The sequence below is a fragment of the Morus notabilis genome, unplaced genomic scaffold (genome assembly GCF_000414095.1).
Source record: "Morus notabilis unplaced genomic scaffold, ASM41409v2 Scaffold2025, whole genome shotgun sequence".
NCBI lineage: Eukaryota > Viridiplantae > Streptophyta > Magnoliopsida > Rosales > Moraceae > Morus > Morus notabilis.
The window spans coordinates 7,438-23,498 of record NW_010356728.1 but is presented as its reverse complement, the minus strand read 5'-3'; the positions used below and the strand labels follow the sequence as shown (position 1 = coordinate 23,498).

Sequence of the window (16,061 nt, the reverse complement as noted above, 5' to 3'; positions counted from 1 at the left end):
AGATACTAGATCCTAGTAGAAATCATATTGAGGGTCCGTTTGGTTCATGATTTAAATTATGTGATTAAAATTATTTTTAATTTATGTGTATTTTTTATGAGATAAAATACTGTAATGAATCACAAATCTTAATTTAAATTAGAGAGCAAATCTAAGTACTAAACGGACCAGAGATTTTCGTTTACCCAGAGCCGTGTACGTAAGAAAACAGCGTTGTGAAGATATCAAAACGGGCTGTCTAGAAGAAATCTTGACTGTCCGTTCGAGGAGTTTAAAGAGATTAACTTCTGTGTTAGTTTTTGCTGGTTTAGTCACTTCACACGATGCATTTGCAGTGGGAATGATGTCCGGTGGCCCCTCAAGAAACGAGATTTGTCGTAGTGGCTGTCTTCTTTATTTTCTGTACACACTGAAGCACTTGTCATTTCTTTGTCCTTGGTGAGGAATTATTGATCTGTCTATACTATGACTTCTTGGTTAGTTTTTAAGGCAATTAGTAGGCGTCATCCGTCCCCTGTCTTTATCATAAAGTCATTAGACAGATAAAATAAGGAGAATTTGTTGATTGGATATAAATAATACCCTTTTTTTGTAGAAAAATACTTTATTAGTATATTCGGAGTTTTAGCTGTTCAATCGTCATCGGATTCTTTCTGATTTGATCTTAGCAGTAAAGAATTACACCTTAAGTTAATTTGATGGTTAAATTTAAAATCTGTATTTTACTTTACATACCCTGTCAAAGAATTCTTTCTAAAATAAATTGGATGATGCAAAACTATATTGTTTAAATGGTCACCGATCAGAACCTATCTGCATTGCCCAATAGAAGTGCCCTTTTACTCGTAGGGATTATATTATAGTCCTATTTTAAGCAGAGGGAACTTTTGTGCATCAAAATTTTGAGTGTCCATAATTGTCTAGATAACAGTCACAAATCATGGCTACAACACTCCAAAAACCTAACCAGTTCGAATAAATGTGTCTCAGCGAGCTGCTTCGATACATTATATGTACAAATCCACAAGACAATCCATAACCCAATTCTTCACCAAATATCTCTGCCACAAGTACCCCTAAGTCATCTGCTGCTATTTTGTTCAACCTTTGCATCTTCTATATATGATTGATTTCCAGCTTTCGCAGCGTTCTCACTGCAATTCACAAGATCATTGTACATCTTTTGGGATGCCTTGGAGAATTCTACCAAGGACTCAAAAACTGTACAAAAACCGGTCTGCAATCCGTTCAGTGTGATCCTTTGAGTTTCTTGCATGCTATTGTAGTGTTTTTCCTTTTCAACGCCGAGCTTTCTTCTTAACATGTCCAGATCATCTTTCTTCTCTGTCAAGTACTCGATCTGGTTCTGATGATCCACGTCAGATTCCTTGTATTCAATGAGTTTGGACTCGAGAATTCTGCTCTCTGTTTTCTGTAATGTACGAGTTCTTTTGTCAAGCTCTTTGGCCAGACTATCAACTTTCCTCTTTTGTAGCTGTTCCTCCCCTTGCTGAACCCACAGAGCCTTCACATCTTTTGCAAAGCTTTTCAACGCAGAGGCCACTGTCTTTGCTGGCAAATTCTCCATGGAAGCTAACCAGTCATGGCATATCAAAAGCAATGGTGGGCCATTGACTCGACATGATGCCGGCGAGCCCTTGCCCCTAGAGTAGAACTCAACTTCGGGAACTATGAACTTGGTTAGCCAACCATGAAGAGCTTCAACGTACGCCTTTTGCGCTGCAACATACTCCGTAAAGCAGAGACGCCAGTTATGAAGCTCAGCCTGGAGCTGCGCCGTTGCAATACAGTGAGATTCGTTGCAGAATTTTCCAAATGTGGGGCACGTGAAAGTTTTCACTTCAAACATAATCTTGTTCTGTGTTTCATGCGCTTCCAGCATTATCTTCCATGTTCGTGTTAAGCTGCACAACATAATCGAAAAATCAAATCAGGGAAATCCAGAAATCACGGCAAATGTGCTTTGCTTGTTCTGTCTGATCACTTCCATACCCTTTTAACAGTTCTACAATTTGGGGCTGCAGTTCATCGTCTCTTAGCTTCTCAATCCTTCTTGAGATCGATTCCGCACTCCTAATTGTGACCAGGATTCTGGCATACAAATCTTTTACAGCAGCTCTGGTTTTGTCCATGGTAAGTTCATCATCTCCTCTGATATCCTGGTTTCTTAATCGTGAACATTTTTTCTCATAAAGTTTCCGTGTGCTATCTCCAGCCTATGAACAACGTAAGTCACTATGAAATAATGTTGAAAAGAATACGCCAGAATATTCTATCAAACATTAAATTAGTCACCTTCTATCAGATGTTTGTGTTCGAACCTGACAGTTCTAAGCAATGATAACTTACCTTAACTTCTTCATAGAGCTTCTTTTCCCAGGCGTATAGCCTTCCTAACGTGAGTGAATGGCTTCCAGAATCCATTCCTCCAAAATCATCAAAAAGCTCATTCTTAAATTCTGTCCATGTTGAGGAACTCTTGGAGCTTGACGCAACGAGACTCTTACATGATGAAGGCTTGGAAGAAATGGATCGATGCCATGTTATAGACTGGATGAGTTTTGTTGAGTTCTCTGTAAATAGAACGATTGGAAATCGTTAATGCATATTAACATAAAACTTAATAACAACAAAGTCAAGTTAATGCTTCTAAGTTTTTTTTTTTTTTTCCCCCCTAGAAGTGTTTGTCTGCAGTATAGATTAGGACAAGAAAAAGAATGGAAGAATGTGAGAGCAATACATATATAGATACAGAACAAGTGAATATTGGACCCACTGTGAGAAGAGCAGAGGGCAGTCGGACACATGTTCACAGAACTATGCCATTTTACTTATGAAAAGAAATGATGCCCAGATTTTGGACGAAAAGCAGCAATGGCAGATGTTTGGGCAGATAATTTTGGAATCAAATTGGTAAATAAGAAAAACAAGTACTTTGCAGAGGAAGGTCCTAAAGATGCTAGATGGTAGATTAGATGAGACTTTTCGGAGATAATTAGAGAAATGGGAAAAAGAAGAAGAGAATCTACAATCTGTAACTTAACTTACATGAGAAACAAAGTGTAACACAGACTGGAAGTTAAAAATCAACTAGTCTTGGAGAAGGTTTTCTGGAGCCAAAAAAAAAAAAAAATGAAAACCCCACCTAATATCTTCACCACTACCATTTCAGATCAACTTCTAGAAGTTGTCTTGCAACTGATAAAAGGTTACTCACGCAGCTAACATGAAAAAATAAATAAACAAAATAAAAAAGCACCAAAGTCCTGAAAGCTCCAGAAAACTGCATAATGATTGAGAAGACCCACCTTTTATCTCTTCAAGAGCAGACTGTATTTGCACCATATTAACCTCCAACATCCTTGACACATCCTTCCCTGAATCATAAGCCTTAACGAAATAGTCCTCAACATCCTTCAACGCCTCCAAGAGTTCTCTTCCTTCAACTGGTGTGTCAATGACCGTTAAGCCTTTCTGCTCAACCTGGCTCACACTAGTCTCATCAACCTTCATCACTTCAGTTTTAGCTTCACTCTCACTCCTTTTCTCTCTCTCTTTCTCACCACTTTCTTCCCCAACAGCCACCTTGTTGGGATTGTCTTCCTCTTCCAGCTCCGGAATCCCTTCCTCTTCCCTCACGGCTCTCAGGTCTTCCTCATCAGAGTTCCTCCTATAACCGCTCATAACCTCAGGCCTGTTCATGGTGTCAAATGGGTTGAAGAAATCCCACCCGAAATCCCTCTGTGGTGATGGCATTGAAGGTGGCATTTGCATGTAAAAATACCCACATGGCTGTTGTGGGTGTAACTGTTCATCTCTCATATTTTCTTCTTGTCGTACTTCTTGTTGATATTGTTGTTGTTCTTCTTCTTCTTCTTCTCTCTCTTCTTCAGAGGAAGATACTGAAGAAGCGCATGAGTCCCCACAGTCAATGGCTTCACAAGCTGACTCTGATGGCATTTGTTGGAGGAACATGGGGTTGTTTATCATGACATTTTGGGTTTCATCCCTTGGTGGGGAAGAAGAAGAAGAAGGAGAGCAAGGTGGTGGGAAGGTAATGAGGAAAGGTTGAGGAGGAGAAGAATGGCGAGCCACAAAGAGCTTTATGGCTGCTGAAACTGCAAAAAGAGCGCGAGAATATCTCCAATGTGCTTCTGCAAGAACATATCTTCTCTCCACTGCAAGCTTTAGCTGGTTTTTCCTCTCTCTACAAATGGACACCACTTCTTCTTCCTCTAGCTTAGATGCCACACATCCCATCTTTCTTCTCTTCCTAAAGTTGGAGACTTTTTCTTGCTTTTGAAAATGGGGTAGATAGAATAAGTGAAAAGGTCGAGTATTTTTTTTCTTTTTTGTTTGTTTCTTGGAGGAATATGTGAAAATGGGTTGTGCCCAAATGGGGGAATGTTGCTGTTGGAAATGGGTTTTTAGAGAGTAGGAAATGTCGTAGCTTTCTGAGAAGTGAGAAGTTCTAGTCTCAAATGTCATCTTCTCTAAAGCTTAACAATAAGAAGAGAAGGGTTTCTACTAGGAAAGTCCAGAAACCCATTTTTATCACACTTTAGAAAGAGCTTTGCTTTACAAACAACAGAGAGAGAGACTTTGCGTAGGCAATATGCTATTGCAGAAAGGCATTTCTTTCCCTTTGTTTTTCAGAAGGAAAATACTCTTTTTTTGCTAAAAGTAGGACCATTCAACAGAGAAGAGGATTTAGTGGAGATTCTGTTTCCTCATAAACCATCACTATGTTGAGATGAAGACAGAGAAAGAGTTGAGGGGAGAGAGAGAGAGAGCAAGTAGACGACATAGTAAAGGCCAGGTACAACCATAGGTGGGTAAGAAGGTAGGGGCTCGAGAAAGAGAGAGAAGAGAGTGTTCTTGGTCTCTCTCTTTTTTTTTTTTTTTTTTTTTTTTTTTTGGCTCTGAGAGAGTGTTCTGGTGTTTGGTAATATGGTTATGTTAATGTTACTCAAAGAGTGTCCAACAAGTGGAAGCCAATTTTTTTTTAGTTTTTTCCTCTCCCTCCATGAAAAGAAGAAGAAGAACAACAACAAGAAATAAATAAATAAATAAAAAGTTCTTGTTTTATGATGGATAAATAAATTTAGCGAAGATTTCAGGGGTGGTAAAGACCGATGTGCAGAATAGTTGGTAAAAAGAGGAGTCAAACTTGGTAAACATTACCCGTAAAAAGAAGGTCACAACTGCAGGTAAAACCAGTGAGGTTTTTTTGTCGTGTCCCTTGTGGCCTCTCTTGTTTTTTATCTGATCCTTATTCCTGTATTTATTTATTCATTTTTCATAACAAGACTAACTAGGAGAGAACTTCTAATAATGAGAACATAATTGTGTTTCTTAGTAATATCATCTTCTGTTTAGGGAGAGTTTAAGTACGGGTTTAAGTAACCCACAAAAGATCAGACTGTCAATTTCTTTACGGGAAAGACAAATTTGTCCCCGAAGAAGATGTTTGACAATGGCACTAGATTTTGCAAGGATTTGGTTTCTGTGGGTTTGACATAGGAAAAAGAAGGTTCTTTTATGGTTCATTTATGAATCAGTGATTGCCATTGGCCATTGAGTGCTTTGCAGATTTTTCACATGAAACACTCATCTTTAAATGTACAAAAAAACAAAAACAAAAACAAATGAAAATAACAGAAGAACAAGAAGACAGAAAATGTTCACTTGAAAAAGTTTGCTAGACTCACAAATTTCTGTTCTTTAGAACTAAATTGCAGATTTTAAAAGGCAAATAAAGAAGCTCCCTCTCCAGTTTAAAAAAAAAAAAAAAAGCAAATGAGGATTTTATTTGTGAAGAATTTTTTGATACAGTCGGAAAAAATTTCTGGCCATCAAATTTCATGAAATTATTACATATATTTTTATAACTATTAAAAACTGCATCTGCCATTTTTTTCATACTCTTGTAAAATAATTCCCCAAACTATTATAAATTATCAACAAGCGTAACCTTTTAATCCTGGCCTCCTATAAATCCAATCCTTTAATTATCGAGAAAAGAATACTCTTTAGATTAGAATGTATGGGTTTGTATTTTTATTTATTATTTTTAATTAATATTTTTTAAAATTAAATAATTATATTAATTAAAAAGATATTAATAAAGAATAAAAGATAAAAATTTAAGTTAATATACTTGAGTCTGTTTAATTCGTTTATTTAAATTTTTAATTTGATTTTATATGTAACTTTATGTGAAAATTTTTTATTATAATAAAAAATTTAAATGTGACTATTTTAAAAAAAAAATTTACTATAATAAAACTTAAATTTTAAACTCAAAATGATAAAAATAAAATAAATAGAGCCTAAAGTAACTTTAACAAGATTTATTCACCCCAGGCTTGTCTTAGGACCGCAAAAAAAAAAAAAAAAAAAAAAAAAAAAAAAAAAAAACCCCCTTTTTAGGCCCCAAAAAAAAAAAAAAAAAAAAAAAAAAAAAGAAGGAAAAACCCCTAAAGCCTGCCCAAGTAGTAGCATTGGGAGCCGTGCCTTGGTATTGAATTAGAGAAAAGCCATGTTTAGGAGAGGAAAATGACAATTAAGTGGAACAAAAATAAGGGTTTTCTTTGTGGGTTAGTGGGAATATGCCTGCAGAGACTGACAAGCAAGAGAGAAAAAAGTAGCCTTTATCACACGCCTCGTAACTCCCTACTTCCTCTCAGGCCCTTATTTATTTATTTATATATTGAGAAGATGTTTATTTTTTGTATTTATTTATAATTTTAAATCATAATTTATAATTTTTTAATAATTTTTTTATAAAAAATATACATAAAATAAAAATAATTTTAAATTATGATTTTAAATCTATAAACTAAACGTGTACTAAGATTTTTAAGAACTTTCTTCATAAAAAAGTAGAAACCCGGTTGATTGCACCATTGCAGGCGACGGCTTCTTCCAACACAAAGATACGCAAATGGGTTTCCTATGGGCATCGCAAAGCATCCGTAGACGACCTTCGTCTTGTAACATTTTTATACATCACATTGATGTCGAATTTGCTAGTGGTTATGCTCGGTGATCGGAGTTGAATCTTTAACTACTATGTTCATTTTACCGATTCGAATTTTATTACAGTAAAAAACTCACATAAACAGTCACATTTAATTTTTTTATTATAGTAAAAAACTCTCACATAAAGTCACATTTCAACTCAAATTAAAAATTTGAATCAGCGAATTAAATGGGTTAGGTCTTTTGCGAGTGAATCAACCATGTAAAAGTGCTACTTTAAAATGCAACATGAAAATACTTTCGACTTTTTTTTGCTCAACCACTTTAAAAGTGCTACTTTGATGGTTGCACTGGAATGTTCTGATGCCCAAGTCCAGTAAATAAAATAAGAAAAAGTGAAAATTTCCAAACAATGGTGTAGCCTTTTAAAGCACCAGTACTCGTTCAAGTTCTTTTTTCCCCTCTTGATTCAAGCACCTATTTTCAAGGCCAAAGGAGTTGGTTTGAAAGTCAGCCTGTTGCCAATGCCAGAAATTATTCTTTCTGTGATCGCAAATGCAAAGTGGAATATAATGAAAAGTGAACCAAGTAAAAAAAATACGTAACAAATAAAGGACAATACTAACAATGCACAGGATTCTAATACTTCTATGGTTTGGACAGAGGGTAGCTCTTCTCAAAGGAAATTTAAAAAAAAAAAAAAAAATCACTCTTATCCCACGGGTCAAAGACCAAAATGCTAATAGACTCTCACAAATTTCCCTTTAAGAATCGGTAATTTCTACAGTAGAACCTCGAAAAATAAACTGCCAACTAAGTTTTTATTTTCCAATTGTCAAATCTACATCAACAAATATTTTTTGGTGTATTTTTTTTATTTGAATGTAATTTTAATCGAATCTAAACGTGAGAATTAAGCACTATTAATAGGAAATAGTGCACATTTCTTAATTTGTATAGACTTTTTGTGAATAAAGATAAAAAATGATCTCATTTAAAAAAATTAATAATATTTATCCCTATCACTTACAAAATGACAGCTCCAACTAAGTTAGATTTTAACTACATACTTAATGATACCCACTTTATAAATTATATGAATAGTAAAATAATCTCATCAGAATAAATAAATAAAGGTGCTCATGAATAAATTAGCCCGTTGTTCTTGGGGGTGGTTGGATACTTTGATCCTCCAACACCTTTTTTTCATCTCTTCTACAGAACTGAACATCACCAAAAGGTAAGATACATTAAGACTTCCTTGTTGATATCACAAGACATAATAGTCACTTCACTTGGTACTCAAAAATCAGGTGACGTTGAAAGAGTACAATACACCTTTAACCACACTGAGTTCCAGGAAGATTTTCAATAAATCATACATTTGCTGGTTTCAAACATTTGACATTTGATTATATCACGTTGACGACAAGAACTAGGAAGATATTTGACCAATTACTGCTGCACAAACCTGGTACAAGCCAAGCACCATTTAAGAGGAAATCAAGAGGGGGAAAAAGAAAAACCAAGAAAATGAAAGTAAGAGCTTATCTGTCTTGTGTCATAGAATTTATAAAATTTAAAAAAAAAAATGCCAACAGTGGAAAGAAAAGGAATCGTGCCGAGGAAACAACTACTATTACTGTCACCTTAAAGTTCTTTTCTCAAGGCTAAAAGGCAAGTATTAGTTTTTCCAGTTAAAAAAGTTACAGTATACAATAAAGAATTTGAAGGCCTGCTCCTTTTGTCCATATCTCTTTCTGAAGCTACCTGGTATTCACACAAGAGAATAATACAACAGATGGGATCATAAGATACACAACAGCCTAATCAGATTCAGGTATTGCCAGCTTCAGTTGGCGTACCACAAGGGGCTAGAGTGTTGGGCGGCAGGTTGATTCCGCCCCCTCTTACTGATATATTAGGGAACTTGGCAGAGCTAGCCCTGCTCACGTGATTCGAGTCGAGAAACACGACAATCACAGTGATGTCGTCGTGGAAATGGCGCCGTACGCCCCGGTCTATTTTCTTCAAGTCTGAGTACCTCATTTCCCTCTTCTTTGCGGCTTCTTGTAGAGCGGCTTTCACCAACCTCCTTGCGCTTCCCTGCAAGGTAGAAATGCACGAGTTTAATTCTTCTTTTCCCCTTTGTAACAAATACATATTTGACACCTTTTGTAACAAAAAAAAGTTGCACCATGAAGGAAATATTTGACAAAACACCATCACAATAAGATTCGGTGATTTCGCTCTACTCCCAGATCCAAATTTTCACAGACAAAGACATACACTCCAGAAAACAAAGCATGATATGGCGGCTATAATCACTCACCCTTACGAAATCTTAAAAGTATATTCACGTAATATGAACATATATGGATGCCAACCCATGTCTGGAAAAAACAGCTGCCAGTTAAATATCTACTTTGTACAACTAGCAACGTTGGAAATATTGGGTTTCTTGAATATAGTTGGGATTCTACACAGAAAGTACAAATTCCACCACTCTTTTCGCATGGCACTCAAAAAACTACTTTTATCTACTAGATTATGCCTACGGCAATGGTTTTCTGCGAGGATATTTAAAAAATAATAATAATAAAAATAAAAATAATAAAAAATAACAATAAAAAAATTATCCACAAGATTTTGAACACTTCCATCCTAGATGGGACTTTTATTAAAAAGAGGTGAGCTGGTCAGTGGTCATACCCACAACTAGGCATACTTTTGGATAGGAGTCAACCAAAGCAATTATATCCGGATATGAAAACTTTCACGGCTAGAGGGAGTTCTATTTAACCACAGATAAAAAAAGCTGGTAAGACTCCTAATTTATGTCATAATTCATAATCATGTAACTCTCTCATGCAGTTAATGGCTTTCCAGGCAATATTGCGCAAGAGAGAAGGCCATCCAATGATCTCAGGACACTAATTGTCTCAATAACATATGAACCGTTTGATCTTGGGGTTCTAATATAAAAGATCAATAAATGAATAGTTAGTTATCATTCTAGCAAAATATATATATAGGGCACGTTTAGTTCACTGATTCTAGTTTTTAATTCGAGTTGAGATGTGATTAGCAAAAACGTTAGATGTGACTGTTTCTGAGAGCTTTTTACTGTAGCAAAACTCGAATCAGTGAAATGAACGAGATTATATATATATATATATATATATAAGGTTAGTTATCACAACTTCAAATTACTTTTTCTTTTAGAAAAAGAAGAGCTCCTAGTATTAGAAAAAATGAAACAGTAGTTAGTCTTGAGATTTGAATCTTACACTACGTGGATGGTTTTGAACTATATCAACTGCTTCCTGATTGTCAAGGTGTTCCCAAAGCCCGTCGGATGCATATATAATGAACTGATCAACGGGCTGCAATTGGTGGACCGTAATTGATGGTTCGGAGCTCAATATAGGTCTTTTAAACGGTTCACGAAGACGAAACTTGGCATAAAGAGGCTCCCTGTTGAACTCAGCCTTCTTTAAATACACATCACCAATGGATCTAGAAATCTGCAAGTTAAGTGATTAACATTTTAGAAAATTTGGAGAAAGCTCTCAAATAAAAAATTCATCATGTTCATACCATTTATTAGCATGCAATCTAGGAGAAAAAAATGTGTGCAGCATCTTAAACTTTTAAATGGAATTAAAATAGCCACGTACCAATAAATATCAAAGCGGTTTTACAGTTGAAGTACAACTATAATGTGAGGTTTTACAGTTGAAGTACAACTATAACGTTTCTTCGGATGCATAGAACATACATGAGGAGGACAACATACGTCATTTAAGATCTTTATATGATATCCTCGTTTAACTTAAGGACATCGTGCATTCAAACAAGAGAATAACCTAACACCACTATTGGAGACAAAGCTACTAGTTAACCTGATGCTCTAGCGTAATATTACAATAACAGTAACATCCATCTGTATTAGTCATATCATAAGCTTACCAGTAATGTATCCTAACCTCATTCTTCCCCTTGAACTGATAGTCTGATTTTCACAAGAAGTAGCTATTATATGCAAAACCTCAAACAAGACTGATAAGTAATAACCTATAAGTGCAATCACACCAACAATTATGTGGATACCAACTACACAATATATAGGTCATTCATATTCATCCTTTTCCCCCAGCAAAGGTCAAAATATTCGGGTTGCCAGACAAGTAGATCCCAAATGGGGCTATTGAAACTTTGAAAGTATATTTGACAAGAAGCCACAGAACACTTGTTAGTGGTCTAGAATCAAAAACACTAATGTTTATTAAAGTATCTGCTATGCAGTAAAACGCATACCTGTATAAGGCCCTTCACACGCCATACATTATGCTTCAAAACAACAATCTGCGAATCATCAGGATGCGCAGACTGCAGTTCCTGCCTCACAGATTCAATACTTGCATTATGCTCTGAAGACAACTGGATGGAGAGAACCTCCCCTGTTGCCTTCACAGCTCTTCCCAAAACAGCACGGGAATCCCCTAGGTTGGCAATGTAAAGGGTTCCACCAGAAATAACACCAACAAGGCAGCATGATCCAACAGCTGCAATTTGTGGTTTCATAGGCCACTGTCTCGTGACAAGGGACAAAAACCCATCTTCCGTTGCTTGAAATGCCTTTCGTATTACGTCAGTAGACATAGATTGTTGCTCCGAAGTAAACCCTGCATACAATATTCAAAATAGAACATCAATGGCATGGATTAATGGCCAAGAACATTATGGCTCAAAAAGAATGGAAGTTCAAAACCAAATCTCAATAGCCCATATCCAAGAAAGTAAAATCCTCGACATGAACACGACTTTTAGCACAACCGTTTCTCTTAATTAAGACTAGTCCTTAACTCTTGGAAACTAGAAGATAACACTCACTGACTGATAATTTTTTTCAGAAATCTTTCCTTTACGACTTTTGGCAAGGTCACAATCACTATGGTGCTGTTGAATTACCGTATGCCAAATCCACCACAACCCTTTTATCTTTCACTTCTCAAAAATTTAACTCAATGGAAAAAACAAAAACCAATCAGCTGCAAAGTTGTCTTGATGCTTAATTGATGAAAAAAAATCCATTCTCAATGTCTAGAGATACTCACTCTTAAGATGCTGAAAGAGGTGATCGGTGATGTATCGTGACGTCTCGGGCCCTCCGTGCCCGTCATAGACCCCGACAAAAGTACCGAACGGACCAGTCTCATGGGAGCTCAAACAGCCAGACTCAATCTGGCTCTGATCCTCAAGCAGGTTGTTGGCCTGCACCACGGCCATGGAGAATTCACCATTGAAGTGCTGCCCCGAATCCTTGTACCACAAAAGCCCGTCTTGGCGACCACCGGAATCTGAATTCGTGTGAACATACCCTTTCGACCTCGGCCGAAAACAGGCCCTCAAGAAGTTCATTAACTCCGATAACATCCCTCATTTCACCCAAACAACCATCCAAATTCTCCACATGTAAATAAGGACTTTTAAGAAACAACAAATATTATCACAATTATCTATTCTCCTCTACTTCTCAGCTCCTTCAATTGTAAAAGCTATTCAAACACAACAAGCAAAATAAACAACAACAATAACAACAAAGTTAATAAATTTTTACAATTGGACCTCATACAAGAAACAACCTATAATAGATCGAACAAATGCCAGAACAAAAAAAAATAACAAAAACAAAAACAAAATATGTGCTTGCAGTTTATTTCAGTTAGCAATAATGACAATAATCCCAAAGCCCATCTCTTTTTTTCCTTTAAAAACAGAAAACCCAAGACCATACACGGCCGCAACTCCTAAAAAATAATAATAATAATAATAATAATCAGACGAAATACAAAAGGAGATTTTGGACACAGAGTGTGGTCAAAGGTACTTTCTTTTCCCCTTTTTCCCCCTCAGAAAAGTGTTTTTGTCAGCCATTTGAAAAATCAAGAAGATTATTACGCCCTCCTGAGTTCACATTGAAAAAAGCTAAAACCAAACCTCAATTCACAACAATTCGCCCACCAAATCATGAAAATTCAACAGTTTTCCCCCAAAAACTAGAGAGAAAGGAGAGAGAAGAAAGAGTCTTACCCAATAATTTTGACTGATCCTTGGAAGAAAATTCAGAAAAGGAAGAAGGATCTGGAAAGAAGAAGAAGACGAAGAGGAAGAAGCTGTTATGGTCAAGAGACCATCAGATCCATGGATCCATAGAAATCAAGAGAGGAAAACAAGAAGTGGGTTTTCGTTTTTTCCTTCCTTTTTTTTTTTTTCTCTTCTCCCCTTTTTCCTTTCTCTTTTTTTCTTTTTTGCCCTTTTGGGTTTTTTCCTCTCTCTATATCTATCTCTAGTAGTGCTAGGAAAGATGATGAGAAAGTTGAAGTTGTTGTACACCCCAAGTGAAATAATAATAATATGGGCTGTGTATTATTCCAAAGGAAATGAAAAAAAAAAAAAAAAAAAAAAAAAAAAAAAAAAAAGATTGGTCCAACTGAAAAACTTCTCTCCAATTTTATTTTCCCAATTTTTATTATTATTATTTTTCTCTCTCAGCAGACAAGCCCCATAAAAGACCAACAAAGGAGAGCTTGAAGCCAGCAAAGCAAAGGTCCACCTATAGCGTCCACACCACTATGCTTATAAGATTTTTTTTTTTTTTTTTTTTTGATAATTCACTATTAGAAAGAGAGAAAGAGAGAGGACGAGAGAGAAAGAGGAGAGAGTCAATGAAGTTATATGAATTACAATGATAATGTGTACGGCAATTTTATAGGGCGTTCTCATGAAATGGACTTCACGTGAGAAAACGTGTAACAGGTGGGGAGTCTATTTTTGCTCACCCTCCTCCCAATCTCCTTGGCCTTTTTATTTTTTTTATTTTTATAATAAAAAAATTTTGTGATATGACTCCCAAAAAAATAAAATATTAGTGCGTTTGATTAATAGATTCGTATTATGATTTGAATTATAGTTCGTGGTTCGTTATAGTATTTTTTCTCATAAAAAATATACAAATTAAGAATGATTTTAAATTATGATTCTGAATTTATAAACCAAACGTCCACTAATCATGTTCTAAATATTGTGTTCTGCATACTTTGTTTATTTAGATGTGATTTTATCCCGATTCAAATATTAAAAACTTTGTATTATCACATGACCTTAAAAAATAAGCGCATAGGTTTTTGTTTTTACCATCGTACCAAAAGGCAAAAACTAGTTGCCTAATGCACTTGCTAGTAACTTTGTTGGCAAACCGTGTGGTGGGGAAAAGATACTAATGTTTCACAATTAGCACACTTGGGTTGATTTTTTATTTTTTTAAAGTTGACACTTGGGTTGAAGTTTGTGATAACGAAACATATGAATTAATGATAAAAGAGAGATAATTTGGCCTAGTATAAAAGCGTATCGATTTTATGCAAATTCAGAATGGTATGCTTTTTCTCAAATTTTCATTAAATTTTATACATTTTATTGACTATGACGTGTTTTAATGTTAAGAAACTCGTATTATTGACGTGTATTCTCTTCAAGTTTTCATTACATTTACACAATTTATTTTCTTTATCTATATATATTCTTTTTGGTAGAATTTTTATTCAAAGTTCACTTTAATGTGATTGCAATACAACCTTCAAAAATACTTGAGCTAATAACTTAAACATTCCTTTCTTTTTTTTTTTTTGGCTTGAATTCTTTTGCCATGAAACTTGAAAGTCCACTTTTCTCCTCTCTTTTCAAAGGCGAGGTCCCGGTTTATAAGCCAAGAAGACCACAGCTTATGAGAGAGGTTTAAGCAGTGAATCTGCGAACAAAAATGTGTATTACTACTACGCCAAGTTAATGACGTGTCCTTTTCTAGAAGAGTTGTATCCCACACAGTTTTGGACAATTATTTTTTTATTTTTTGATGAATAAAAAGGGATTATTTCTGTATGTTCAATTTTTAATCGGTAAATATAATAAAAATCATATCAGATTAAAAATATACGAAATAAATAATTTTTAATACATGTATTTCATTTCTATTAGGAAAGCTCCAAAATAAAAAATACTTCTCAATAGTTTTTTGTTTCATTATCGGTTTCTTTAACTTTCTTCCCTTCTATTTTTAAGCTCATAATCGTAAAGGTTAAAATTTTACGTAAGCTCTGACGTGATACATAAATTATGAACCAAGTCCTAGCCAGCCCTTATAGTATACAGCTCATTGTGAGCTTTTTTTGGGTGTTTGTTTCATTGTTCCATTTCTTCCCCTTAATTTCTTCGAACTAAACGGTTAGAACTACAAAAACATGCCCTTAAAGTCGCTATTCATCCTGTTTGGCTTAAACGAGATCCTTTAAGACTGAATTAACGTTAATACACATATAAATATACTGCTAAGGGAACTAATATTAATTTAAGAATATGTATAATTAATATTAGACCACCTCTAATGCAAATGCTAATGTCAATTGTATATTTAGCATAAAAAATTATGATATGGTATGTTATTTTCATTTTTGCTCCAATGCATAATGCTATTAGAAATGCTAAATTTATTTTTTCTATAATTATTAAGCTTTAAAAGTTGTAAAATAAACTTTTATTTTTAAAATAATTAGAAAATGTAAAAATTACACTAATTACATGGAAAAAGTAAACATTTCAACCAATAGTAATTAAATATCAAATTTTTCATATGCTATATTTAGTGAAAAATTTACCACAAAGTATAACATATGGAAAATTTAACACAACAAATAGCATTACATTAGAAAGTATTTTTTACACTCAAATATAAATTTGCATTTGGCATATTAATTAACATTGCATTGAAGATGCTCTTACGGGTGCGTTTGGAATTGATTCCAAAACGTTTTTGTTTTCTGTACGAAAATGAAAATGAAAACGTTTTTAGTTTCATTTTTAAATTATTTCTGAAAATGCGTTTGGTAGTTTTATTTAGAGATTGATTTCAGTTTTAAAAAAAACTGAACTGCGTTTGGTGGTTTAATTTTTGAAAACATGTAATAATATATTAAATAAATAATATTATTAAATAT

At 34.7% G+C, this 16,061-nt stretch overlaps 2 protein-coding genes across 2 annotated transcripts; both read right to left on the bottom strand.

Annotated features, from left to right (window-relative positions):
- Positions 1 to 901: 901 nt before the first annotated feature.
- LOC21389504 (nitrate regulatory gene2 protein) lies at positions 902 to 4,616 on the bottom strand. The gene is made up of 4 exons (XM_010088526.2): positions 3,330 to 4,616; positions 2,371 to 2,594; positions 2,014 to 2,237; positions 902 to 1,925 (listed from the first exon to the last, which is right to left on the bottom strand). Exons 1-4 carry the CDS (start codon positions 4,507 to 4,509, stop codon positions 1,082 to 1,084), a joined length of 2,472 nt encoding a protein of 823 aa, XP_010086828.2. The 5' UTR covers positions 4,510 to 4,616; the 3' UTR covers positions 902 to 1,081.
- Positions 4,617 to 8,606: 3,990 nt separating this feature from the next.
- LOC21389503 (probable protein phosphatase 2C 46) lies at positions 8,607 to 13,460 on the bottom strand. Its single transcript, XM_010088525.2, has 5 exons — positions 13,102 to 13,460; positions 12,126 to 12,566; positions 11,326 to 11,693; positions 10,296 to 10,532; positions 8,607 to 9,111 (listed from the first exon to the last, which is right to left on the bottom strand). The coding sequence occupies exons 2-5, from the start codon at positions 12,442 to 12,444 to the stop codon at positions 8,842 to 8,844; spliced, it is 1,194 nt and encodes a 397-aa protein (XP_010086827.1). The 5' UTR covers positions 12,445 to 12,566; positions 13,102 to 13,460; the 3' UTR covers positions 8,607 to 8,841.
- Positions 13,461 to 16,061: the final 2,601 nt, after the last annotated feature.

Coding starts and splice junctions, on each gene's coding strand:
- LOC21389503 (XM_010088525.2), bottom strand. CDS start 12,444: ATGTTATCGGAGTTAATGAACTTCTTGAGGGCCTGTTTTCGGCCGAGG. Junction 11,694..12,125: donor CCTCTTTCAGCATCTTAAGA/GTGAGTATCTCT, acceptor TATTGTATGCAG/GGTTTACTTCGGAGCAACAA. Junction 10,533..11,325: donor GTGTGAAGGGCCTTATACAG/GTATGCGTTTTA, acceptor CTTAACTTGCAG/ATTTCTAGATCCATTGGTGA.
- LOC21389504 (XM_010088526.2), bottom strand. CDS start 4,509: ATGACATTTGAGACTAGAACTTCTCACTTCTCAGAAAGCTACGACATT. Junction 2,595..3,329: donor TGCTCTTGAAGAGATAAAAG/GTGGGTCTTCTC, acceptor TTCTATTTACAG/AGAACTCAACAAAACTCATC. Junction 2,238..2,370: donor AGCTCTATGAAGAAGTTAAG/GTAAGTTATCAT, acceptor CGTTGTTCATAG/GCTGGAGATAGCACACGGAA.